General features: G+C 43.5%; 1 protein-coding gene across 1 annotated transcript in view; it reads left to right on the top strand.

Annotated features, from left to right (window-relative positions):
- The window catches only part of LOC122814225 (histo-blood group ABO system transferase 1-like), a 178,875-nt gene that overhangs the window by 5,907 nt on the left and 146,786 nt on the right, over positions 1 to 26,182 (top strand). Inside the window, exon 2 of the mRNA XM_044086825.1 lies at positions 7,143 to 7,277. Within this exon, the coding sequence (XP_043942760.1) occupies positions 7,143 to 7,277 (135 nt within the window). The remainder of the gene's footprint in view (positions 1 to 7,142; positions 7,278 to 26,182) is intronic.

The following is a 26,182-nucleotide window of genomic DNA, read 5'->3' as shown; positions in this document are numbered from 1 at the left end:
TTTTTAGTTGAAAAAATCTTGCTTTCTGCTAAACTTATTTCTAGTTTCATGCAAAGGTTGTGTCACGTTTATTTTTGACAGATTTTTTTTAGCATTTCCATTTGATTCATATATGTAGCTACCCCACTTTACTTACATTGCTGAGGTATAGCCACTTAGATACCTATACAATATATTCCACTGTCTTATTTTGTGTTTTCACAATTTAAGAAAAATCAAATGATACACGTCATATTTTAGGTGTACATGTGCAAAGACCAGCTTAAGGGATTTTACTATCCTCCTATCTTGTTTAATTTCTACTTCTTTACCTCTGCAACTGAATTAGTAGCATTAAGTGTGTAATTCTATTCCATTATGTGATGACTTGCACAGAGCTGTTACACACTGGTGAATAGTTCACTTAGAGCTGTGTGTTACTTCATGAATTTAGATTACCATTTTATCCTTCTGTTCTACCAATTCTAGACTAACATAAAGTTCTGTTAGCTGTGTGATTTTTTAGGCTCTAATGTCACAGGAAATGCTTAGAAAAAGTGAAAGTTTGGGATTTTGGATTTATTTACTATAAAGCATCATATGTATTTAATTGCTCTAATTGTTTAAAAAATATATAACACATATTCATAGAATTTTCAAGAGCATCCACATATGCCTTTCACTGTCATCTTCCAGAATTCAACTGCATATATTTTATTCTTTTTATAGGTTCATAGGCTCATAGGTTAGTACTAAGCTATTGGCCCAAGGGCCTATACAAGCCTAGCCATAACAATTACCTGGCTATTTCTTCCCACACTATTTACTTCCCTGGACCCCCGGGGTGAATTTACTTTCTCACATAAAATCGTCAAGGTTCCTTTTGAAGAGGGCCACAGAGGTGCTCTGCTTGACATGTATGGGCAGTCTATTCCAGTGTCTGGGGACTCTCTGGGTCAGGAACCTATCCCTCCAGCATGTTTTGTTTATTGTGATGACAAAGTTTATATCCCTGGAGCATGTGGCTCTGAGAGATTGGGATTTCTTTAAGTGTAGCATGTACAACAGCTCTGGGTTTGACATGGCCTTGTATGTTAAGCAGAGATCGCCTCTGAGTAGACGATATGTGACAGAGTATAGCTGGAGTTTTTTAAGGTGGTCAGTGTAGGTCATCTGCTTTAGTCCTGTGATTCTTTTAGTGAGTTATTTCTGCGGCCTTTCCAGTTGTTGCAGATGTCTTGAGAGGTACATACCAAATGAGGCGCTGTATTCTATAATGGGTTTAATGAGGGATGATTACAGTGGGACAATGACCTCCTTTTTTCTGGATGAAAAGCCCTTAGTGATGAGGTGTGCCACATAGAAGGATTTCCTGACTGTTGTGGCGATGTGGTTATTGAAGTTGAGACCACTGTCCACCTGTGTCCCTAAGTCTCTTATCACACTTTCGGTGTTTAGTGTACTGCCACCTATGTGGTAATTCACAGGTACATGTTTGTTCCCAAAGGTGCTAACTGTACATTTATTGGCATTGAGCTTGAGCACATGGCTCTGGCACCAAGCATCTGTTTCTGTAAGGCCCTTTTGTAGAGTATCCACATCATCTGGGGATTCAATAATGGTTCCCAGTTTGCAGTCATCTGCGAACTTTGTTAGCCAGAGTCGCTTAGTGTTGGCCTGTACTTCAGAGAAGTAGATGCCAAACAAGAGTGGTCCCAGGACTGAACCCTGAGGTACTCCACTTGTCACTTGTCTGGAGCTGAATTTGGAATCAGCTACTTTTACAGTGTGAGTTCTGTCAGTAAGCCAGTTGGCAACCCATCAAGTGACGTAGGGATTAATGCCCAGCTTAGTAAGTTTATCTATGATTCCAGAGTGGGGGATGGTGTCAAAGGCCTTGGCAAGGTCCAGATAGGCTGTGTGGACCACCTTACCCTCGTCCACAGCTCTGGAGACTGATTCAAAGAAGTCAATCAGGTTCAGGAGACAAGATCAGCCCTTCACAAACCAGAACTGGGTGGAGGTCCAGTTTTTGAAGTTTGCCAATATCTTTGTTTATAAGTTCCATAATAATACGTTCCATGGCCTTGCAGATAAGACTCATCAGACTGATGGAGCAGTAGTTCCCGGGATTCAAGGTGGATCCCCCCCTTGTGGAGTGGGATAACTGAGGTGCCAGTTCATTTTGTAGTTCATGTAGTACACAGCCCAGGATGTCATCTGATCCCATTGATGCTGTATTCTTAGCTTTGGAGAGTGTTTTTTACCTATGTGGCCATTATTACCGGAATTTGGCAATCTTCCAGTATTGAGATGGGCCGTTGAGGAGGTGAGAGGGGGGGGTGAAGTTGGCACTGAATCGATCTGCCAGGATATTGACAATATCCTTGGGATCAGTATATTTAATGTCATTCTGTTGTAACTCAGAGCAGATCTGAACATTGCCATTTAGATTCTTGACATCGTTATAGAATGCCTTGTGGTTGTCTTTGGAATCTTTGGCAATTTTATTTTCGTAACTAGCTTTGGAAGATTTTATGAGGGATCTCAGCTTCTTACTGAAGCTGGTAAGGGAGTTTTTTGCATCCTGGGATTTTCCTCTTTTCTGCAACAGTTTCTTCCCTTTGTTGTAAAGTTTGTTTATGGCAAGGGACCACTGCTTCCTTTTTTTGGAGGAGAGCCTCTTGGTTCTATTTGGGATGGTACAATTCATGCATGAGTGGATGTGCTTGTACAGTGCCTTAGTGTAGGCTTCAGCAGTCAAACTTTCAGTTCCCGTCTGCATGGGTGTCATGAAGTTTGTCACTTCTGACTTGAGTAGCATGAAGTTGGCTTGGAGAAGTCTTTGATGGAGGTTTCCTTACTGGGGGGTGGGGGTGGGATGTGGATGTTAAGGGTGATTAGCTTATGGTCAGACCTGACCAACGAGGGGGTAACCATAGGTGTGGAGCATCGATTTCCCATGTTGGTAATGACCAGGTCTAGGATATTGGAGCCCCTGGTGGGACTATGGATTAGTTGATCCAGGGTTTCGGAATTTATGAATTCCAAGAACCGTTGGGCAAAGGTGTTTGTACACAAGTAGTTTTCCCAGTTAATGGCATAGTAGTTGAAATCACCCAGTATTAGGGTGTTTGGTTGTATCTTAATATTTTCCAGTATGTTTAGAAAGGTGTAGTGAGAATCTTGGGGCATGGTGTAATAATTAGTCCAAATTTATTTTATTTAATAGCATCATATTGTCTGTTTTCATTCTTCTTTTAACAGTTGTCTGTTTATTAGTACAATCTGCTTGGGATATTTCTCTCAGTAAAAACAACAATATCTCACACATACAGTTAATGGCTGCAACCACCATATACCACCCAGCGCAATGTATTGTTACATATTAATCCTTCAATAGGGCATCTGACTTTCAAAGTGCTATGGAAAGGAACTATAATAATTTAAGTGCAATATTATGAGTTATATTCAGAATTCAATTAAGGTTTCAAGTGATTCAGTGTTTGATTATCTTATCTTAAAAAGCATGTTGTTTCTTAAATAAGACTCCTATTCTGAAGTTAGAAAGACAAAAATCTGTTTTTACAAAACAAAACAATAAAAAACAAGCATTTGTCTTCTCCAACCAATGACTGCCAGGAAAATAAATAATAAATAAGTTGCTGGGGGTTTCACGGTTTGTTTGCAGACCAATCATGAACATGTGACTCTACATGTATAATTGTTGACTGTGACTATAGTGACACTACTCAGCATCCACCTCAGAGTTCAGAGGCTTCCTTTCTGGTTTTAGTTCTGTCATTTTCTGATATTTTGGTTTGGGGACAATCTTCAATGTTCCTTTTTTTCTTTATTGGGGTAAATGCCTAGCTGACCATGTTCAATTTACTATACACAGAACTACAGGCCAGATAATTGCTTCTAACATGTCATATCTTTGTGAGAAAGTCATAAGCACCCTCCCCCTTCTGTTTGCACTGCAAGGGATGTTAGGACTGAGATGGGCATTTCAGCATATCTTTGAGGCTTGGCCAAAAGTGTACTGATGCATAATGTTCACGTCATCGTTGCTCACTGTATTGTTCAGGGTTTTTATAGTTAACTTTTGTTAGCATTGTACTTATTACTGAATATTTCTTTACTACCATTTCTAATAGAAGGCTACTAGAATAAGGGATAATATATTTTGTTACAGTAGTATTTAGGGGTACTCACAATCATGTCATATTGCTTAATTTTCTATTCAAGTTCATTGAAATAGAAAATTTATAGAAAAAGATGATGATGAGAAAGTCTGAAGCAACCAAACTGTGCAGGGACTTGGTGGTTTAAGCCAGACATCCATATGCTAGATTTTCTAAAGAAGAAGTGCCAGGAAAAAACATTTCTTAGAAGAGAACTGTATTATTCTGATAATAACAGAGTAAGTGGAGCAGTAAGAATCAGTATTATTCCAGCTCTCTAATCACAAAATGAGTGTTGATTCTGAGTGAAGGTACAAGGTATATAATGTGAAGACTACCTTACAAGTTGTTTTTTTATGTAAGGAAGTGAGTTCAGGTTAGCTAAGGAACTATCATTGAATACACAGAAGAAAGCAGGCCTGTGACAGTTCCTGAGAATGTGCACACAGTTTGATGATGATATTTAATTTGGTGGATATGGCATCTGCAACATCCTGTACTTCAGGGATTTGTCTATGTTAAATCTTCAGGCCTGTAGTAATTACCAAATGACAATTTATTTATAAAGTGGTAATTAAGCAGTTATCCATGACCTTGCTGGCTTGGTAAACTCAGCTTCTAGACAGGGGTCCAGGGAAGTAAATATTGTGGGAAGAAATATCCAAGAAATTGCTATGACTAGGCTTCTATACACCCTAGGGCCAATACCTATGAACCTATGGATCTTGTCTTGTTTTTGTACGTGTGTGTGTGTGTGTGTGTGTGTGTGTGTGTGTGTGTGTGTGTGTGTGTGTGTGTGTGTGTGTATATGTGTTAACACTGTCACTGGGTGCTGTTTCATGAAACAATGACAATTCTACAGACAGAGTAGGGGAATATTCACCTTCAATGGAGATTGTGCAATCTCTGAGTTAGTGTTTTATACATATATATATATATATATATATATGTATATATGTGTGTGTATATATATATATATATATATATATATATATATATATACTAAATTTGAGATCACTGAGCATATTCTTTTACCTGTGTGGTTGAGTGACCTCAGAGTTACAATATTTACAGTTCTAAGCCATGTGGGGTACAAAGGGAGCTTCACCCCTGCAAATATAATATATATGTATGTAAAATAGAACAATAATGACAAATGGTTAAAATGTATCAAGTCAATGTGCTTTAAAATGTTTATGTATATATATATATATATATATATATATATATACACACACACACACACATATATATATATATATATGTGTATATGTGTATATATATATATATATATATATATATATATATATATATATATATATATATATATATATATATATATATATATATATATATATATATATATATATATGGGTCTACTTCATTTGATCGAAAGACCATTTGACCTAAACCCATATAATGAAAAAACGGTATTCAAGGCAAAAAGCAGGGATTTGTCCCCCTCCACAATGTCATGTGACCCTGGAGTTGATATATATAGTTGGGGGGTGCAGCCCCCCACATTGGGGGGGAGGTGTGGGTTGAAGCCCCCACCTATTTTAGTTTAAAATCTGTACTTTTTGTTTTATTTTCTTCTTTTAAAGGAATCTAGGTGGGGGGCTTCACCCCCCACACCCCCTAACTATATATTCCAACTCCAGGGTCGCACGACATTGGGGAGGGGGACAAATTCCAGTTTTATGCCTTGAATACTAGTTTTCTATCAAATTAAATTTCGATAAAATGGGTTTAGGTCAAATGGTCTTTCAATCAAATGAAGTAGACCCATATATATATATATATATATATATATATATATATATATATATATATATATATATATATATATATATATATATATATATATATATATATATATACATATATGTATATATATATATATATATATATATATATATATACATACATATATGTATATATATATATATATATATATATATATATATTATATATATATATATATATATAGATAGATAGATAAGTAACCTGCATTTGGTCTAAATGCAGACTGTTGAACATCTGTTTAATTGACCACATTCGCTCGACTGATGCAGATGATCGACAGGTGTCGACAATTCTTGGGTAGGGGAATAGTCCTTTTCCTTGGAGATTATGCAATCTCTGAGCTACTATATAAATAGCAGGTGGTGTGGGGGATTGCCCCCTTACAAAAATTAATATTTATTTTTATTTTAGTTTTATTTAACATTTGTTTACTGGGAAAGTCCGACTTAGAACAAAGCCAATTTTCAGCGGAGGCCCAAGGAGAAAGGCTGCAGACATTATTTTATAATGCTCCAGAAACTACTTTATTGTTTTTGTTTTAGAAATATTGCATGTGCCAAAGGACATTTTCAGAGCATGTGTGGATACCCAGTTTGTCAACCTTTTGTGGTCAATGTTTCCAAAGCTGACGTATGTGCTGAATCTATGAACCTATGTTTAATCTATGGACCTATGATAAATGAACAAATATATAAGGACTAGCAGATATGTTTGTTTCAGACTCACATATGGTTAGTAATCATGAAAGCATTTTGTTCAGCTCCACATGATAAAGGCAGTGGTTTGTATTTAATGAATTGACTGCTGTGAAATAATTCAGCAGATTGTTTTATTACAAGTCAACATTTAATGAGACTTAATGTTTTTGTGGATAGAAGGCTATGGTGGCTGAAAAACAACTTATGTAGAAACAACTAGGGTATATATAATGCAAACCAGCATTTGAGTCATGCAAGACTGGTATTGATATGCTATTCTCAGATATACTACAATGTGGATTTTTTTTTTTTTATGGAAAGAAGGAAGAAGTGAAAAAAGTACTAGAGCAGAGCTTGTTCTGAAGCTATTATGAAAGGTTGCAAACACTGTAAATATGTGATAAACAAATGAACTCTGTGATAAATAATTAAATGGCCTAACCATTAACACGTTAGTATTGTTCTGTTGTAGGAGACCTGATGTTAACATTTTGACTCCTTGGCTTGCTCCAATCATCTGGGAAGGCACATATAATTATGAAATCTTAAATGAAGAGTTTAAACAAGGTGACTATTCAATTGGATTAGTAACATCTGCTATAAAGAAGTAAGTATTTTTGCAAGCAACATACCTTTTTTTGCCACATGCCCTTCCTGGCTGGGTTTATTTGATATTATATTACTTTATGTCATGTTATTTATTTAGCTATGTGTATGTATGTATTATTTTGCATACTTCTCAACTGTCCAGATTTTCACAGACTATCCAGATTTTTGCCTCATATTTTTTTGGTCTGTTCCTCATAAAATTTGTGGTTTACTGGCAAATCACTGCGGAGTAAATTCACTAAATAATGGCACACACTGGAGTTTCAGACTTTTTATAATTTAGAAAATGATTCTAACACAAACCTGTTATTCTGGCAATTTTCTAAGAGCTATATTTAATATCTGTCCCTGTTTTGGGGCCTTTGTTCCCCCCCCCCCCATTGTTGTAGGTGTTGTCTATATTTTGTGTGCTAAGAGGTTAAAAGGTTTGATTATTTTGTATTGGGGACATCTAATCTATCTGTTATGTTAGATAGTTATTCGACATATCAACAACAAGGGAAGTCTTAATAATCTTTGCAGTATACTGTATATTATGTGAACAAGGCTTATATAATATGTAATATGCTCTTATAGGTAGCTCATGCTTATACACCTGCATACATTTACTGCTGAAGAATATGGGTGTTTGCGTTGCCAGTTATAACATATTTGTTTATTTCTCCTCCAAACATGCACTCAATGGTTCTTTTAAAAACCATAAGGATACTTTTTTTCTTATTTTGACTGGCAAGTTATTCCATATCGATATTAAGCCTTGTGTGAACCAGTTCCCTCTATTCATATGATAACTACAGTATGTTCTTATTCATAGATTCATAGATTCATAGACTGTTACTTGGCTAACAACCCAGCGGGTCTTTCTAAGGCTAACCGAGTTTTCCTGAAAGAATAATGATATCCTGCATCCAAACAGGACATTGCAGGCCAGGCATTTTTAAGCTACCTCTGTCCATAAGGGACATGGGTGCCATGCACAGTGCAAATTTCATAATCTCCATTCACTTGTCTAGGTTCTGCTTAAATCGGGTAATAGATGAACTTTGCTTCACATTGATGGGAGGCCTGTTCCATAGGAAGGGCAGTCTTTGGGACACATATTTGTCCCTCCAGTATGTTCTGCTTAAGTCACAGACAAAACACAGGTCCTTAGACCTTGTATTTCTAGTACTCTTTGACTTACAAATATGTAGGAGATTCATAAGTGTGTGGTTTGTGGATGCATTCTAAGCCAGGCATAGATCACCCCTCAGCAATCTGTAGGAGACTGAGTAGAGGGAAAGCGTTTTAAGGCTCTCTTCATAAGACAGGTTTATTATGCCTTGTATTCTTTTTGTAAGGAACCTTTGAGGATGCTGTAGTTGCTGTATATGCCTCATCACGTACATACCAAAGGAAGCATTGTACTCTATGATTGGTCTGATAAGGGCGGAGTATGAGGGACCTAGATGCCATGCCCTTACTTAAAAGTTATACAAAATAAAAGAACTTTCTTACCACTGTGGCTACATAGTAGTCAAAGGTAAGGCTACTGTTTACATGCGTATCCAGATCTCTGACCACTGTGTCAAATCTTAGGGGCATATTACCAACATGGCAATTAGCGAGGATGGTTGATTTCGCAAAGGGTGCAATTATGCATTTTTTAGCATTAGTTTTAGACCATAGCTTTGGCAGCATTTGTTAGTCAGACATAGACCTTCTTGAAGAATGCTAGTGCCTGTAGTCTAATTGATGATAACCCCTATCCTGTAATCATCTGCAAACTTAGCCAGACATACACCTTCAGCATTTGCTTCCATTTCAGAGAAATAGATACCAAAAAGGAGAGAGCCCAGTACTGAGCCCTGCAGCACTCTGCTAGTGACTGGCCTCTTGGTGGAGATGGCCTCACCTATTTTGACCTTTTGGGACCTATCATTGAGCCAGGTGGCTATCCAGCAGGTGACAAAAGGGTTTATACCTAAATTAGTGAGCTTGTTTATGATGCTTAAGTGGAGTATTGTATCAAAATCTTTGGCCAGGTCGAGGTAAGCTGTGTGCACAGTCTTACCTTCCTCCAACGCTTTGGTGACCAGATTTAATAGGTAGGACCTTCCATTAACAAAGCCAAATTGTGATGGGTCCAGTGTTTGCAGGTTACCTATATCCTCATTTATCATGTCCATTATGATTCTTTCCATGGATTTATATATGAAGCTCGTAAGACTTATGGGCCTGTAGTTACCAGGATCGGTGGTTGAACCTCCTTTGTGCAGAGGAATGAATGTAGCCATCTACCATTCCTTTAGCACAAAACCAGACTGAAGGCTGCAGTTGAAAAGTGATTCAAGTGGACCAGAGAGGTCATGGTTCATGCTATTATTAAACATCCCAGGATGTTATCGTGGCACATTGATGCCCTGTTTTGGGCCTTGGAAAGTGCATTAATGATCTGCTCTCTAGTAATGGTTGGGGATTGTGTTATGTGGTATTAACTTTGAACTATTGGGGGGGATTGGGGAGAGAAATTTGAGCTGAACTTGTCAGTCAAAAAGTTGGCAATGGCCTCCAGTTCAGTGTGGGTGATTCTGTTTACAAGTTCTGCGCATTGTTGTGAATTTCCTCTGGGGATACGCGACATAGCTGTAAAAACCTTTGTGATTGTCCTTTGCCTAACAGACTTTTTTTCCTGAAAATTTACCCTTTGAAGTATTAATTAACCTTCTTAGCTACATGTTTAGATTGGTCAGGGGGATTTTAGCATGTATGGCTTTGTCCCTCCTACGCTTGGCCAAGATTATTTTTTTCTTTTGTTGTATAACAGATTGATATTGTGATTCCACCAGGGTGGCTTGTATTTTGAGTTTGTCTTATTCTTAATACAAATGAGCATAGCTTGCTCTATACAGCTATCAATATGACTGCACAGATATTTTGTAAATAGCTCAGGGTATTCTATAGTGTTTACTGAGTTTGCGGGTGCTTGAAATTTAGCCAAGATTTTGCTTAGTAGAGAGAGATTAGCCTTGGAATTGTTCATTTTTGGTTTCACTGGATCCCCAGATTTAATTTTTATGTCAAGTAATACTGCCTTATGGTCAGATCTTACAAGTGAAGATATTGTATTAGGTGAGGATCATTGACTCCCCCATGTTCACGTGTACAAGATCAAGGATATTTGTACACCTAGAAAGAGATTGGACAAACTGTTCCAGGATGTTAGTATTAAAAAGAAGTTGTGTAATATTCCATCTGTGTTGTCTATCTTCATTCATCCTTTACAGATGGGGCAGATGTGTTCGGTTCCAATATCAGAATCAACTCGGCCATTAGTACAGCTTGCTCCAGCCAAAAACCTTCAAGCCTACCCTCCACCCAGAATACCTCTCTCTCAATTACCTCAGATCGACTTTGCAGAAAGTATGAAAACATATAAACCATATATACATTTATATATACATATAGAAGGTAAGCCAGATGAAAGCCTTATCTACTGTGCCCGGACAACATAATAGTTCAAGTGAATATGATCCGCTCCACCAAAAAATCTTTGAGGTCGGAGGATGGAGGGGAGAGTCAAGGATGAATGAAGATAGACATCACATTTGGAATGTCATGGTGAGTACATAACTTCTTTATCTGATGTTGTCAATCTTCATTTCATCCTTGACAGATGGGACAGAGTCCCCAGTTACCTAAAATCTTGGCTGGAGTCACAAAAGGATATTCCTGAGCACCATAAATCCAAAGGATGATCTTCGCCTAGAGACCAAGTTCAATTTGTAATGAATAATAAAGATATGGGGAGAAGCCCAAGTAGCTGCTGCACATATGTCATCCACTGAAGCTCTAGAAATACAGCAGAAGTGGTTTATAGACCTTGTAGAATGTGCTTTGACAGGTTAAGGCAAGGCTGATTTATTCATATCATAAATTAATGAAATGCAGTCTTTCAGCCACATTGAGAGAATAATTTTGCTGACTGCCTTGTCCAACTTTGCACTGGAAAAAGAAACAAACAGTTGACTTGATTGTCTTATGTTTTTCATTCTGTGAAGATAGAAACATAATTGTTTAGGGATGTCTAGTAAATGTAGGGTGTGTATTGTCCTTTGTTAGAATAATTTGGGAAGAAGATCAGTAAATTAATTGTCTGGTTAATATCAGCCTCTTATACTACCTTGAGTAGAAAGGAGGGGTTCATTGGTAAAGATACCTTATACTTATGGAAAACTAGGTAAGGTGGTTTAGATGATAAGGTCTGGATCTCTAAAATCCTTCTGGTGGAAGTCATGGCTACCAAAAAGAGTGTCTTCCAAGATAAAAACTTCAGATCGCATTCAGCAGAGAGTTCAAAGCGAGAATATATTACTGCCTATAGTACTAAGTTCAAGTCCCAAGGAGGAGTTGGATCTTTGAATGGGGGTTTTAACAGAAGTGTGCCTGTTAGGAATGATTTACAAAGTCTATGAGAGACTAAAGAACGTTCATCCAAACCATTATGAAAATTAGAGATAGCAGCCAGTTGTAGTTTGATGGTGGAAGGAGAAGCTTCAGCATTGAACAGAGGCCAAAGAAAGGGGAACCAAATCTGTTGAGGCCAAACAGGTGTAAGAGGATCATTATGCTCTTCAAACCTGAGTACTTTCTGTAAAAATCTGGAATTAGAGGTATAGGGGGGAAAGGCATACAGGAGACTGGGGGGCAAATCGTGGAGGAGAGTGCCTCTGGGTGACTTTCCCAAAGGGGGAATCAGGGTGAAGTAATTGCTACTTCTTGTTGTTCAGGGGAAATGCAGACAAGTTGCAGCAAGGTTGACCCCAATGATGGAATATCATTTTCACCACTTCTAGATTGAGAGACCACTCGTGAGTCCAAAGGATACATTTGTTCAGTTTGTCTGCAATCACATTGGAGCTCCCCAGAATGTATTTTGCTATTAGAAAGCAGTTGGACAAGGTTGCCCACTACCACACTCTGAGGGCTTCTCAACAAAGGAGGTAAGATTTGTTTTGTCCCTGCTTGTTGATATACCAAACCACTAACATATTGTCCATTTGAATTGTAATAGTCCCCTGAGGTAGAGCTGTCTAAAAGGCCTACAACACAAGAAGCACCACTCTTATCTCCAGGACATTGATGTGCAAGTTGGCCTGTAATGGGGAACAAGTGCCTTGGGCCATCTTGCCCAGATAATGTCCCCCCACCCGATCTAGGAGGCATCCGTGGTCACTATAGCTGTGGGCTCCGGAAAAACAAAGGGGTGACCGTGAAGAATTTGTTTGGAATGTACCCACCAAAGAAGATCCATTTTGCAACATTTGTTGATCAGGACTTGTCTGATAGAGGGTGATGAAGGATAGACCACTGGGAGGCTAATAGCCATTGCAGAATTCTCATATGTAACCTGGCTAGTGGCACTAGAGTTCTAGAACCTGCCATGGGTCCTAGAGTTTGCGATACTAATTGTGCCGGAACCGTCTTTCTGTTGATTAACTTTTGAACCTGAACCACAATTCTCTGATGTCATTCTGGAGGAAGAGATGCCATCATTGACTGAGTATTCAGAACTGCCCCTATGAATTCTAAATTTTGTGTTGGGGGTTAAATGTGACTTTTCTACATTTACCATAATCCCCAGATGGGCACAGATGTTGAGGGTGTGGTCTCCAGCTGTTATCAACTGATGCTTGGTTGAAGTAGTTATAAGCCAGTCATCCCACCCTGGGGGCTGTGGTGAGTCCAAAGAGGAGTACTCTGAATTGGTAATGACTGGCTCCCAGCCAGAAGCGGAGGAACTTTATGGAGTGTTTTCCATTTTTACATCATAATACACATCCTGAAAGTCTACTGAGCATATCCAGTTCTCTTTCTTCAGAAAGGAAGAATAGATTTTACTGTGACCATATGGAACTTTGTTTGCTGAACAGATTTGTTCAGTACACTGAGATCCAAAATTGGTCTCCTGTCCCCTGTCTTTTTTGGCACTAAAAAGAATCTTGAGTAGGTTTCAAATCCTTCTTTGTCTGGCAGGACTTGTTGGATGACTCTTTTGTCCAGCAGTTTCTGGATTTCTTGGACTGCTGAATCTCTCTGATTGGGTGGAACATCAGGGATTTTCTTGTGAACTGGGGCAGGTTGAGAAAAGTGAATGATATACCCTCTGGATACAATCCATTGCACCCAAGAATCTGTTAAGTTTAGCCAGGTGTTTAGGTTCAAATATAAGTGCCCCCCAACTGCCGTCACAGGAAGACAGTTGAGCCTCCCTTTAGGAGCACTGAAAGGGTTTGCCTGGGAAGGAATCCCTGAAGCCCTGGTTTTTGTGGACCACCTCTGCCATGAGGGCGGTGTCTTCCATTTTAGTTACTCCCTCTGCCCCTGAGTGAACACCCTCCACATGTGTCTCGGAAAGGTCCTTGGAATTTCTTAAACCAAATTTTTCCACCACTCCTCTGGTTCCTAAAAAATGACCTTGGGGTGGAAAAATGTATGCCCGCAGCAGAAAGGGTCTTACCATCTTCCTCACACCTGGATAAAGTCTCTTTCACTTTTGGGCCAAACAAGGATGTTCTGTCAAAAGGAGCAATGACAAAAGAAGAGTTGAATGGCTCCACAAAATCACATAGGTGCATCCAGGCATGTCTCCTTATGGCTACGCCTGTACCTGCTTGCTCTAGATGTCCCTTTGGATGTATGGGTGATCAGCCTCATGGACAAATTGGACAAAGAGTCCAGGGTGACTAACTGGGAAGTCACATTCTCTTGGACTCTCTCAGCTACAGCTCCCACAAGGGTTTCTGACAACTCCTTAATCAGATCCCATTAGAGTCTGGTGAAATGTGCCAAAAAGTTCAAGGACCTTATGGCAAAGGTCGATGAAGCATAGACCCACTTCCCAAATCTGTTCATGACTCCCTGTTGGGCATATGGACAGAGGTACTCTCCTCAGCTAGTTCCTTTTTAGTGGTGGCCGCTATGACCATAGCATCTACTGCTAAGCCCTTGGTCCAAAACTTTTCATTTTTATTTTCAGGGGCAGAGAGTATCTTATCTGGTCTTTTAGGGATGGGCTTGATGGTGTTTGGAGCTTTACAAGCCTGCAGGTAAACAGATTCCTCATAGGAAAGGTTTTGGGACTTCCAGCTACCCCTCTGTTTTAAAATTTCCAAGATGTCTCCAAATGAGACATCTTCAAGGGGTGACCATGGGGACCTTTCCCCCATCATCGAAATCTGTGTCTTCAGTGACTAATTTCTGGGGGACTCCAAGTACTTCCTCTTGCACTTCTTTTTTGAGGAACCTCCTCAGGGGGATAATCTGGGGAGGTATCAGAAGATGACAGTACATGTGCCTGTGACACCTGAGGCTTCAGCACCTGCTCTTCCAGTGGAGGGACAGAAGGAATAGCTGAACTAAAGGGCGGTGCATGTTCCAAGGGGGTAGGCACTGACTGAGTCTCTGCAAGAAAAAGGTCTCTGTGCATAGCCTCAAAGATGTCTCCCCTGAAGAGGGAAGGGAGTCCAGAACTGAGAAAGACTGCCTTGGAACCAGGGTCACTCCCTGCTCAGAAGAAACAACCCATGAGACCAAAGGTGGAGCCAAACTAGCTCATGCCAAAGCTCTGAGGAGCAGAGATGGCTCCAAAAAACCTGGAGTTGAGCTCTGTTCCCTGGAACTAGCAGGATAGCCATGGCTCTGGGAGGTCTCCGATTCAGAAATAACTGAAGAGCTCAGGGTGACTAACAGCTCCAAAGAAGCAAGCAACTCAGGAACCAGCACAGTCGTTGCTGGGAGATCTGGAACAGAGGACTCTAAGACCTCCGAGGAGGTTACAGGAGGAGTAGTTAATGGTGTTAAGGAAGTTTAGGTAACAAGGCCCAAAGGGGTTGGTACCGAAGGGGGGCCTGAAAGCCCTCTAGTGCACACAATTTTATTCACTTACCTTTCCATGTGGAATTCTGAAAGACTTTTGGTGGAGTGGGCTGATGATAAGGAAGGGGACTTAGGCCTCTGCAAAAAATACTTCTGGAAGCTTCCCAGGAAAAGGATCAATTGATGGAGAGTAAGTAGTTCTAGGCAAAAAAAATGTCTTAGTAGGTGAGACAGTAGTCTTAACTTGCATTGAGGCCTTCGACATTGAAGGGCTCGAAATTGTAATCCGTGAGAGAATGGACATCGGCACTGGAGTATCAGCAACAGATAACTACAGATGTTAAGTTGTCTATCTCGCCTTCATTCTTGCTGGATGGGTTTGGAGCCGACCTCGGCTCCGACTCGGCCACTCTAAAAGCTCGAGAGTTGGTTCCACCGGCTCGAGGCTCCCCTTATATCCCACAATGCTAGGCGACAGTTACCTCTGATCTCGTTTGCCGCTACAGCTTCGAGGTTGGTTGTTCTACCGGTTCCTGGTGAGTTTTAGCTTTTTCTATAAAAAGTTACTCTTTTTACCCCTTTTTTAGTTTAATTATTCTTAAATTAGTGTAGTTCATTGAACTTTATCCCGGACCTAATTTTTCCCGTTTCTTGTTAAAAGAACTTTTAGTTCTTCCCTTGAGCCTTAGGCCTTCCCTTCCCTAGGGAGTGTTTGTGTAGTGTACTACTGTTTATTGTACTTTATTTTTTAGTATTTTTACTAAAGTTGTTATTCTGACAGGGTATAACTGGTGTGTTTGAGTGTGTGTTTGTGTTCACCAGTTAGGCTATGTCAAAAGAAGCAAAGGTCTCCGGATTCAAGAAGTGTGATGCGTGCTGTCAGAAAATGTCTCTGACAGACGCTCACACTTCTTGTGTCTATTGTCTGGGGCCTTTGCACCTGCAGGACTCCTGTGCTGTCTGCCATGGCTTCAGCCCCAGGGTCCTTCAGGAAAGAAAAACAAGCTTATTCTGAGACGCTTGTTGAAGCCTGAGTATTCCCTGTCTGTCTCAACAGGAAGCCCTCCAAGGCATCGAGGTCTTCGGCTCCGGCTTCTGAGCCGAGACCTCAGGTTGTTCAACCTTTGCCTTTATCGGCTCGGCTGGAGCCGATAAGACTCAGTCCACAGTTTCTGTGGCTTCCTCGGCTCGGCCGGAGCCGAGGTTATCGAGTACCGTGTCGGCTCCGACAAGATCTTGAGCCGACAACCAGAAAGAGGTCTAGGTCACCTTCTCTTGGCTCCGTTCATTCGGCTCCAGGATCTCCCCTGCTGTCTGAACGGAGCCAAAGGTCTCATTCCTCTAGGTCATCGAGGCTGTCCGATCATGACCTTCAGAGGGTGGTGAGTCGACTACTCAAGTCCGAGGCACTAGCCCAGATGCTTCAGAGCCCGACTCATCAGTCGGTGCCTGCCCCGGTCCATCAACTCCTTCCTCCTTCGACTCTCTTGAGTTCGGAGCCGGGTCGTGTCGGAACCGAGACTGTGGTCACCTCGGAGCCGAGACAATTGTCTTCGGCTCCGTCGTCGGCTCCGTTTTCTTCCATGGAGGAATCTCGGCCGGACTTCCCTCGTCGGCTCGAGGGGTGAGTGGCATCGGACCCTTGTCCGACCCCCTCTCCCTCTCGGTGCTTGGCGCTGGTGAGTTCGGCTCCGACATCGGCCTCGGAGCCATCACTGTCGGTGCCGAGGGGGGGTCCTTAGCTCCTCGGAGCGGGGACCTCTGGCTCTGCCTGACAGGGGTGCTTTCGAGGTCATGCGGAGTGTGTTAGAGCCTGGCTCTACTCCACAGTCGGCTCCGTCAGCCCCTCCCTCTATGCTGCCTCAGGGTAAGTCGACTCACTCCCTCATCCTGGACCGCAGAGAGCCAACTCCTCAGGAGCTCCCTTTGGGGATTTCATCCTCTTCCGAGGCCTCTCCTGATTTGGCAGAAGAGCCCCCTCGGAAGAGGAAGTGCAAGAGGAAGCACATTGACTCACCTGAGTCTATCACGTCGGACACAGATCTGGATGATTCTGAGGGTTCCCCCCGTTCCCCTTCTGAAGATGTCTCATTTGCAGACATTCTGGAGATCCTTAAACAGAGGGGAAATTGGCCAGCCCTCAACCCTTCGGAGGACGAATCTGTGTATCTTGAGGCGTTTGGCTCTCGTCCTTCCACCTCCCGGGTGTCCCCTTCGACCCCCTCATGCAGGTGGTTGTGAAAAGGCATGGACGGCTCCTGATTCAGTGGACCCCACTCCCAGGAGACCCTCCAAATTCATCACAGCTCCATCAGACAAGGAATTTTTATCAAAAGGAGTCTCTGTGGATGCTATGGTGGTAGCTGCCGCCACAAAGAAGGAACTGGCCGATCCTTCAGTGCCTGTCCATCCACCTAACAAGGAATCTAGGTCCATGGATAGGTATGGGAAGCGGATGTTCTCCTCAGCGACATTTACTATGCGTTCGCTGAATTACCTGTGTCATTTCACTCGTCTTCAAAGGGACTTGATCAAAGAAGCGAGTGAAATGCTGAAGGACCCTACAGCTGCGGGTTTCCAAGAGAAAATGAACACGCAGCTGGCTATCCTTAATTCTATTTCCAACTCCTCCATGCGCCTCCTCTCTTATGCGGCCGATGGAGCGAGCAGAGCCGCAGGAACAGGGGTAGCCTTACGTAGGCACGCCTGGATGCGGCTATGCAATTTTGCGGAACCTTTCAAGACGTCTTTCACGAACTCCCCTTTTGATGGATCATCTCTTTTTGGTCCACAAGTGAAAGAGACCCTGACTAGGTGCGAGACTGATGGCAAGACCCTTTCTGCCGTCGGAGTCCGTTTTTCTACTCCTTCTAGGCCTTACCCCAAAGGCCAGAAGGGGGGAAAGATGTGGTTCCGTAAACAATCTCAAGGGACTTCGCCTGACGCACAGAGTCGGTTCCCCGCCAGAGGCAGAGGGGGGAACAACAATGGTAGACGTCGCCCTAGAGGCAGAGGGGGTCCGCAGAACCAGGGCAATCGAGAAACGTCCTCCGATAAGCCCTTTCAGCATCCCTGAGGTGTTGCCCGACTGCCCATCTTCGGAGGCAGTCGGGGGAAGATTGTCACTGTACCCAGAAGCCTGGCTATCCTTGACACAAGACAAATGGGTACAGTCCATCATTTCCGAAGGTTATTCTATTCCCTTTCTTCGTTTTCCAAATCAGTCAAAAAAATCCCTTCCAGATGTTCCACCCGCTCAAAGGGATATAGCAGCTTTGGAAATTTCAAAACTGCTTGCGAAAAGAGCTATTCAGCCAGTGCCAGCAGACCAGCTAGGATCCGGAATCTACTCAAGGTTCTTTTTAGTTCCAAAGAAAACAGGGGACTGGAGACCAATTTTGGATCTCAGTATCTTGAACAGATCGGTCAAGAAAACAAGATTTCGGATGGTCACGCTGCAATCCATTCTTCCCCTATTGGGAAAAGGAAACTGGATGTGCTCTATAGACCTTCAGGACGTACTATCACATAAAATGAACAGGCGCTCCAGAAGATTCCTCCGCTTCAGGCTGGGAACCAGTCATTTTCAATTCAGGGCCCTGCCCTTTGGTCTCACCACTGCCCCCCGGGTGTTTACCAAATGCATGGCAGTGGTAGCTTCTCACCTGAGGCGACAAGGATTCCAGGTGTTTCCATATTTGGACGACTGGCTCCTCACAGCTCCCACCAAGCATCTCCTTCTGATGGCCAGAGATTACACTTTTCGCGTCTGTCAAAAACTGGGTATCTCAATAAATTGCGAAAAGTCTGTTTTGTCGCCTTGTCGTACTATTACCTACATAGGCGCAAATTTAGATACTGTAAACATGTCTGCAACACTAACGAACCAAAGGATATCAGACATTCAAAAATTGGTATCACTACTTCTCAACAACAACAGGGCCAAAGCCAGGTTAGTTCTAAAGGTGTTGGGAATCATGGCAGCGGCCATACCTCTCCTTCCATTGGCCAGATACCACATGCGGATCCTTCAGTGGATGCTTTTTTCTCAATGGTCATACCAGGAACTTCCAATGTCTCACACCATTATGATCACGCAAGCGTGCAAAAAGCATCTCATGTGGTGGATGTCTTCCCCCCAGCTCCTGTTGGGGAGACCATTTGTTCCACCTCCTCCGGTTGCTACTCTGACAACGGATGCCTCCCTGATCGGGTGGGGGGGGCATTATCAGGGCAGGACAGTCCAGGGCACATGGCAACCAAACGAATGCCACTTGCACATAAATGTTCTGGAGATGAGAGCAGTGCTTTTAGCGTTGCAAGCCCTTCAAGACTCTCTTCCCTTGGGAGCGATTGCAATCCAGACAGACAATATGTCTGTAGTGTGGTACATCAACAAACAAGGCGGAACCAGATCATACCCCTGTGTCGAGAAGCACTCAGACTGTGGCAATGGGCGATTTCTTCTCAGCGTTTTCTGATAGCAACGCACATCCCCGGGAAGTCCAATCACATTGCGGACAAGTTGAGCAGAGCTATTCTCATGCCTCACGAGTGGTCTCTGAAAGACTCTGTAGTGAGAGAGATTTTTCTCAAGTGGGGTCAGCCTTGCTGCGATCTTTTTGCTACTCCCCAAAACAGCAAGTGCAGAGAATACTTCACTCTATTCCCTTTACCAGGCCAACCCAGCAGGGACGCGCTAGTCCAAGTTTGGCCCCGGGGACTTCTGTATGCATTTCCTCCTTTCCCACTGATCTCTCAAGTAATACAGAAAGCTATCGCTCAGAAGGCCTCATTGATCCTCATTGCTCCTTACTGGCCTCGACAAGTGTGGTTCCCCTTTCTGCATCGATTTCTTTTGGAGCGACCATGGAATCTGGACCTAGTTCCAGATCTTTTGATCCATCAGTCGGGTCAGTTTCATCGCTCCCTCCCCTCTGAACCTCACTGCTTGGTTCCTCCACTTCCAACCGTAGCCAGGCTTCCTCAATTATCTCACTCTGTTAGAGATATTTTGATAGCTTCCCATAAATCTTCCACTCGAAAGATTTATTTGAGTAAGTGGAAACGCTTTTCATATTGGGCACAAGGAAAGGACATAGATCCTTTCACCGCTTCCATCCAACTAGTCCTTGATTTTCTTGCTGAACTCTTCCATGCAGGTTTATCTCCATCTACTCTTAAGGTTCATTTGGCAGCTATTTCTAATTTCCATGTGGGTATTTCTGAATCTGCCCTAATGTCCCACAAACTCTGCAAAGCCTTTTTGAAAGGAGTTTTTCTTCTCAGACCTCCTGTAAGAAATCCTCCTTCTCCTTGGGACCTAAATTTAGTTCTTGCTTCTTTGATTCTTTCCCCTTTCGAACCTGCAGCTTCATGTTCCTTAAAGTTATTATCATGGAAAACTCTCTTTCTGGTGGCTGTCACATCAGCTAGAAGAATTTCAGAACTTCAAGCACTCAGTTGTCGTTCTCCTTACCTTGTGTTCCATAAGGACAGAGTTTCCTTACGAACTAACCCGTCCTTTTTGCCTAAGGTGGTTTCAACATCAAATCTAAACCAATGCATTGACCTCCCTGTCTTTTTCCCGGAGTATTCAAATAGGTCTGAACAAAAATTACACTGTCTGGATGTTCATCGTCAATTAAGGTACTACTTGGACAGGACGAAACAATTCAGAAAATCTGATCAGCTGTTTGTCTCCTATGCGGAAAGCAGAAAGGGACTTCCAGTTTCAAAGGTATCTTTATCCAGATGGCTAACATCTCTGATTACCCTTGTTTATGAGATTAGACACCAAAAACTGCCTAATAAGCCTAAAGCCCATTCCACCAGAGCTTTGGCTACTTCTCTAGCCTTCAAGACAGACTGCCTATTGACACCATTTGTGCAGCGGCTACTTGGGCTACTCCTCATACTTTTATTTCCCATTATAAGTTGGATTTAGCTTCTAGGCATAGAGCTAATTTTGGTTCCACTGTTCTCAGGAGTCTGTTCCGTTAGGCTACCCGGGACAAGGTGCTAGGGACGCGGTCCCATCCAGCAAGAATGAAGGCGAGATAGACAACTTAACATATAGAAGTTATGTTCTTACCATAACGTTCCATGTTAGTTGTCTTCTTCTCGCCTTCTTCTTCCCACCCTCCTTGCCCCTGGCCTGGACAGACCTAGAGGAGTTGTGATCGTGACCTCTCTTTCTACCACCTCTTTCTTAGCTATATGCTATTATGCATATTTCTTGTTTCAGGATGTAGGTCACCCTTCTTCTTCCTGTTGTTAGAGGTGGATTCTGTTTTTACAGTTATACTGTTTCTGTTATAAGCTGGGGTTAGCTTACAAACGAGATCTGAGGTAACTCTCGCCTAGCATTGTGGGATATAAGGGGAGCCTCGAGCCGGTGGAACCAACTCTCGAGCTTTTAGAGTGGCCGAGTCGGAGCCGAGGTCGGCTCCGAACCCATCCAGCAAGAAGAAGGCGAGAAGAAGACAACTAACATGGAACGTTATGGTAAGAACATAACTTCTATTTCTGTGGGAACTTTTGAACCAAGGTCTTCAATTTCTTGGCTTTTGGAACCGACGGGCGGTCGGAACTGAGAGTCTTCTTTTCTTAAATTTATCAATAGAAGATGAGGATGAAGGGGAGGAAACATCTGTCTTCTCTTTATCTACTCTTCCCCAAAAACTGAAGGAAGTAGTCCTTTTAGAATAAGCTTATTGTGCCTTTCTACAAAGGCCCAGTGGTTAAAGGTGTGACAAATGCTGCAGTCTTCCTGTAAGTGGAGGAGGCTGAGACAATAAACACATAAAGAGTGAAAATCTGAGGAGGGAATTTTACAGCCATACTTCTGGCATTTTTTAAAACCAAACTCAACCAAGTAAAAGTGTTCAGACCACCTGGCAAGAAGTAGCACACAAGACAATAAAGACCCCTTAAATCCGTTTTGAAATCACTTCATCATCTGAAGCTTTATTACGATTAAGCGCTTTTGTCCAAAGAAAGTGGACTTTATCAGAATCAAAAGACCTTATCAATTAAAACATTATATGTATGCCTGGTAATATAAATCATGAATTAATCAATTAAAAATTAATGAAGTACTTAAAGGGCAAGCAGAACATATTGATTAATACACGTACAAAAGATAAAACATCCATTAAAAAATATATATTCTAACCTTAAAATATAACTATAAACCACATTTCCCTACATAAATGAAAATATTAACAACACTAATAATTATGATGTGGGAGGGGTTTGAGGTTGGCATAATGATTAAGGTGCTTACCTTACAGACACAAGATGCAGGGTTTGATTCTCACATGGGGTAATTGGCTAGGCTTAAAATGGCCCACAAGGGCAGCTAGCTTAGTACTAATCTATGAACCTATGATGTTATGTGATCCTATCTCGCCTACATTCTGTACTGATGGGTTCGGAGCCGATCCTCGGCTCCGACTCGGCACGCTATACTATAGAGTGAAGTCTCTAATTGGCTGAGCTATTCTACATCCCAGGATGCACCACCACTACTTCCCCAGATCTCGTTTGCCGCTTGACAGCAATAGACGTGGTCTCGACTTGGCTGGGCTAAGTACTCTTTACTAACTAATTTCCTGTCAGAATTTTGATAATTTTTCAACCAAAAGCTGTTTTAACAGCTACTAAATGTTTTTTGTGGAGTTTGTGTGAGTTTGAGTTTGAGTGGATTGTGGTTAGCGTTAGGTTCCCGCTTAATTTAGTAGGGATTCCCTCACACTCTATTTTTGGACATTTTTAAGGTAATTTTTGTTAAAAAAATTTTGTGTGTGGTATTTGTTCCTATACACGTCAAGGTTCCGTTTTTAGTTAGAGGGGCCTTGCCCTCGCGCTCTGCTAGAGCTGTGTTACAGTTTTTCGCCTGTGTGAGTTATTGGCCTATCCTGTTTAAGTTAGAGGGATTAGGCCTCTCTGTGTATTCAGTTTACCTTGATTTTTGGTGTGTGTATTTGTGGTATGTCGAAGGAACATAGGCCTTCAGGCTTTAAAAAATGTACCAAGTGTGGGTACAAGATGTCAATCACAGATGATCACTCTCTATGTGTTTATTGCTTAGGCCCCAAACACCTTCAAGAGTCGTGCAGTGTATGCCACGCCTTTTCTTCTCGTGTCCTCCAAGAGAGGAAAAACAAATTAATATTGAAGGGGCTTATCACCCCTTCTTTTGAAGAGGCTTTATCTTCTCCCTCTCCTTCCAAGAAGAAGAGGTCTTCAGCTCCGACCAGTCCGTCGGAGCCGCAGCAAAGAAATCAAGGCAGGCTTCTCCGTCGGCTCCACAGACTTCGGAGCCGAGGTCGGAACGGTCTGCCTCGATGCCTCCAGCCTCAACTCCTCTGTCTTCGGAGCCGAGCGCTCGAGCATCGAGGGGTGGGTCACCTTCTCCGGCTCCATTGGTTTTGGAGCCGAGAAAGGTCGCTCGCTCAGACTCTTCTACCTCGGCGCCGAAGTCCCTGTCGGCTCCGAGGGAAATTGCTGTACTGGTGGAATCTCCCTCGGCGCCGATATTACTTGAGACTATTCGGAGCCGGTCCCCCAGTCTTTCGGAACCGGTGGAGAAGTCAACTCGGGCCCGATCGGTCTCTTCTCGGTCTTCGAGGATGTCCGATTCGGATATAGACAGGGTGCTGCAAAGGCTGTTCCAGTCTCCAGTTTTCCAAAAGTTAGTCCCGGCTCCAGCCCAGTCGGCTCTGGTGCCGATTGTCCACCCTGTTGTATTGGTTCCTCCTCCTCCAACAGCCTCGGCGCCGTTGGAGTCGGTGCTAGTGGAGCCAGTGGAGGTTCTCGGGTCGGCTCTGACCCTTACTCCAACCCCGACCTTCGGGTCGGAGTTCGGTACACGGACCTCCTTGGTCGGCCCCGGGGGTGACGCTTTGGGTCCGATGCTTTCAGTTCCGAGCCTCCCTCTCGGTGCGTCGGCTGCGGGAGTGCCATCTACTGTTGTGGCCTCGGGGGTCGGACCTTCCCAGGACTCGGGGGGTCCGGCCTTCAGGGCCATGAGGAGTGCTTTGGCCAAATCTTCCTTGGTTACCTCCACCATCTCTCCGGCACCTTCCCTTGGCATGGAGACTAGTTCCTTTGTTGTCCCCCTGTCTCAAGACAGCGGAGCCCTGGGGCCTGAGGTCACCCCCATTGGAAATTTCTCCCTTCCTGGGGGTCCTTCCGAGGCTTCTTCGGAGGAACTTCCCAGGAAGAGACAGTGTAAGAGGAAGCACGTAGACTCGCCTGATGAGTCTCTCACCTCGGACACTGACCTCGGTGATGCGGAGGGGTCCCCCAAGTTGTCCTCGGATGATGTCTCCTTTGTGGACATCTTAGAAATCCTCAAGCAACGAAGCGACTGGCAGTCCAAACCCCCTTCCGCTGAGGAGTCGGTATTCCTCAAGGCCTTCGGGGCTCAGCCTTCCGCCTCCTGGGTGTCTCCGCCCTTCGATGAGCTCCTGGATTTAATCTCTCGAAGGGCATGGGAGCAACTGGATTCTGTGGAACCGGTGCCAGCTCGCCTGAATAAATTTCTGTCAGCCCCCCCTGAAAAGGAATTCTTATTTAAAGGTGTGGCCGTAGATGCCCTGGTGGTGGCATCTGCTACCCAGCAAGATGTGGCAGAGGCTTCGACGTCCGTCCATCCTCCTAATAAAGAGTCCAGGAGTATGGATCGGTACGGGAAGCGCACCCTTACTTCAGCAGCCTTTACTTTAAGGTCTCTGAATTACCTGACGCACTTCACCAGACTTCAGAGGGATCTGGTCAAGGAACTTTCAGATACCCTCTCTGGTAACCTACCTGAGCAGTTGGCCCAGATGGTTAGCTCTCAGTTGGCTACTCTATCATCAATATCGAACTCGTCCATGAGGCTCATTTCATATGCGGCCGAGGGGGCGAGTAGAGCAGCGGGTACAGGTGTTGCTCTACGGAGACAAGCCTGGCTCCGCCTGTGTCATTTTGCGGAGGCCTTCAAGTCTTCCTTTGCCGACGCTCCCTTTGATGGGTCCTCCTTGTTTGGACCCAAGGTAAAGGACACCTTGACCCGCTGTGAACAAGAGGGTAAGACTTTGACTGCCGTAGGGGCACGGTTTTCCACTCCCTTCCAGCCTTATCCCAAGGCTAGAAGAGGGGGGAAAATGTGGTTCCGCAAATCTCAGAAGACTTACCCCTCACAGCAGGATGATCCCCTTCTAGAGGCAGGGGGGGGGAATTTTCAGGAAGACGCCGTCCCAGAGGCGGCAGAGGCCCCCGCAACACTGGAGACCGCGAGTCCTTTCGTGGCTCCTCAACCTTCCAGCATCCCTGAAGGATTGCCCGACTGCGCCGCTCCGGAGCCAGTCCGGGGTCATTTTTCGAGGCACCTAAAGGCCTGGGAGAATATCACTCAGGACCGATGGGTGCTCCGGATCATTGCCGGAGGTTACAACATCCCCTTTTCTCAGCCCCCCCCCCACCATCCCGAAAAATCCCGGACCCACCACCCAGTCAACGGGATTTCGCAGCCATCGAAATTTCAAAGCTGCTTCAAAAAGGAGTCATCCAACTGGTCCCCGAAGACCAGACCAGATTAGGGAATTACTCAAGATTCTTTTTGGTGCCAAAAAAGACCGGGGACATGAGGCCCATTTTGGATCTCAGCAAGCTCAACCCTTCTGTCAAGAAGTCCAAGTTCCGGATGGTCACCTTACAATCCATTCTTCCGCTGCTGGAGAAAAGTGTTTGGATGTGTTCCATAGATCTCAAGGACGCCTATTATCATATCCTGATAGATCAGGCGACCAGGAGACACTTGCGCTTCAGCCTGGGAGACAGTCATTTCCAGTTCCGCGCACTGCCCTTTGGTCTCACCACAGCCCCCAGGGTGTTCACCAAATGTTTGGCGGTGGTGACTGCTCACCTGAGAAGTCTAGGATTCCAGGTGTTTCCATACCTAGACGACTGGCTCCTAACTGCCACTTCCAGGCGTCTGCTCTTACAGAACCTTACAGCCACTATATCTCTAGGCAACTCCCTAGGAATCACCTT

The sequence above is a fragment of the Protopterus annectens genome, chromosome 10.part0, assembly GCF_019279795.1.
Source record: "Protopterus annectens isolate FY-2018-M chromosome 10.part0, PAN1.0, whole genome shotgun sequence".
Taxonomy (NCBI): domain Eukaryota; kingdom Metazoa; phylum Chordata; order Ceratodontiformes; family Protopteridae; genus Protopterus; species Protopterus annectens.
This window is presented reverse-complemented; position numbering and strand designations above follow the sequence as displayed.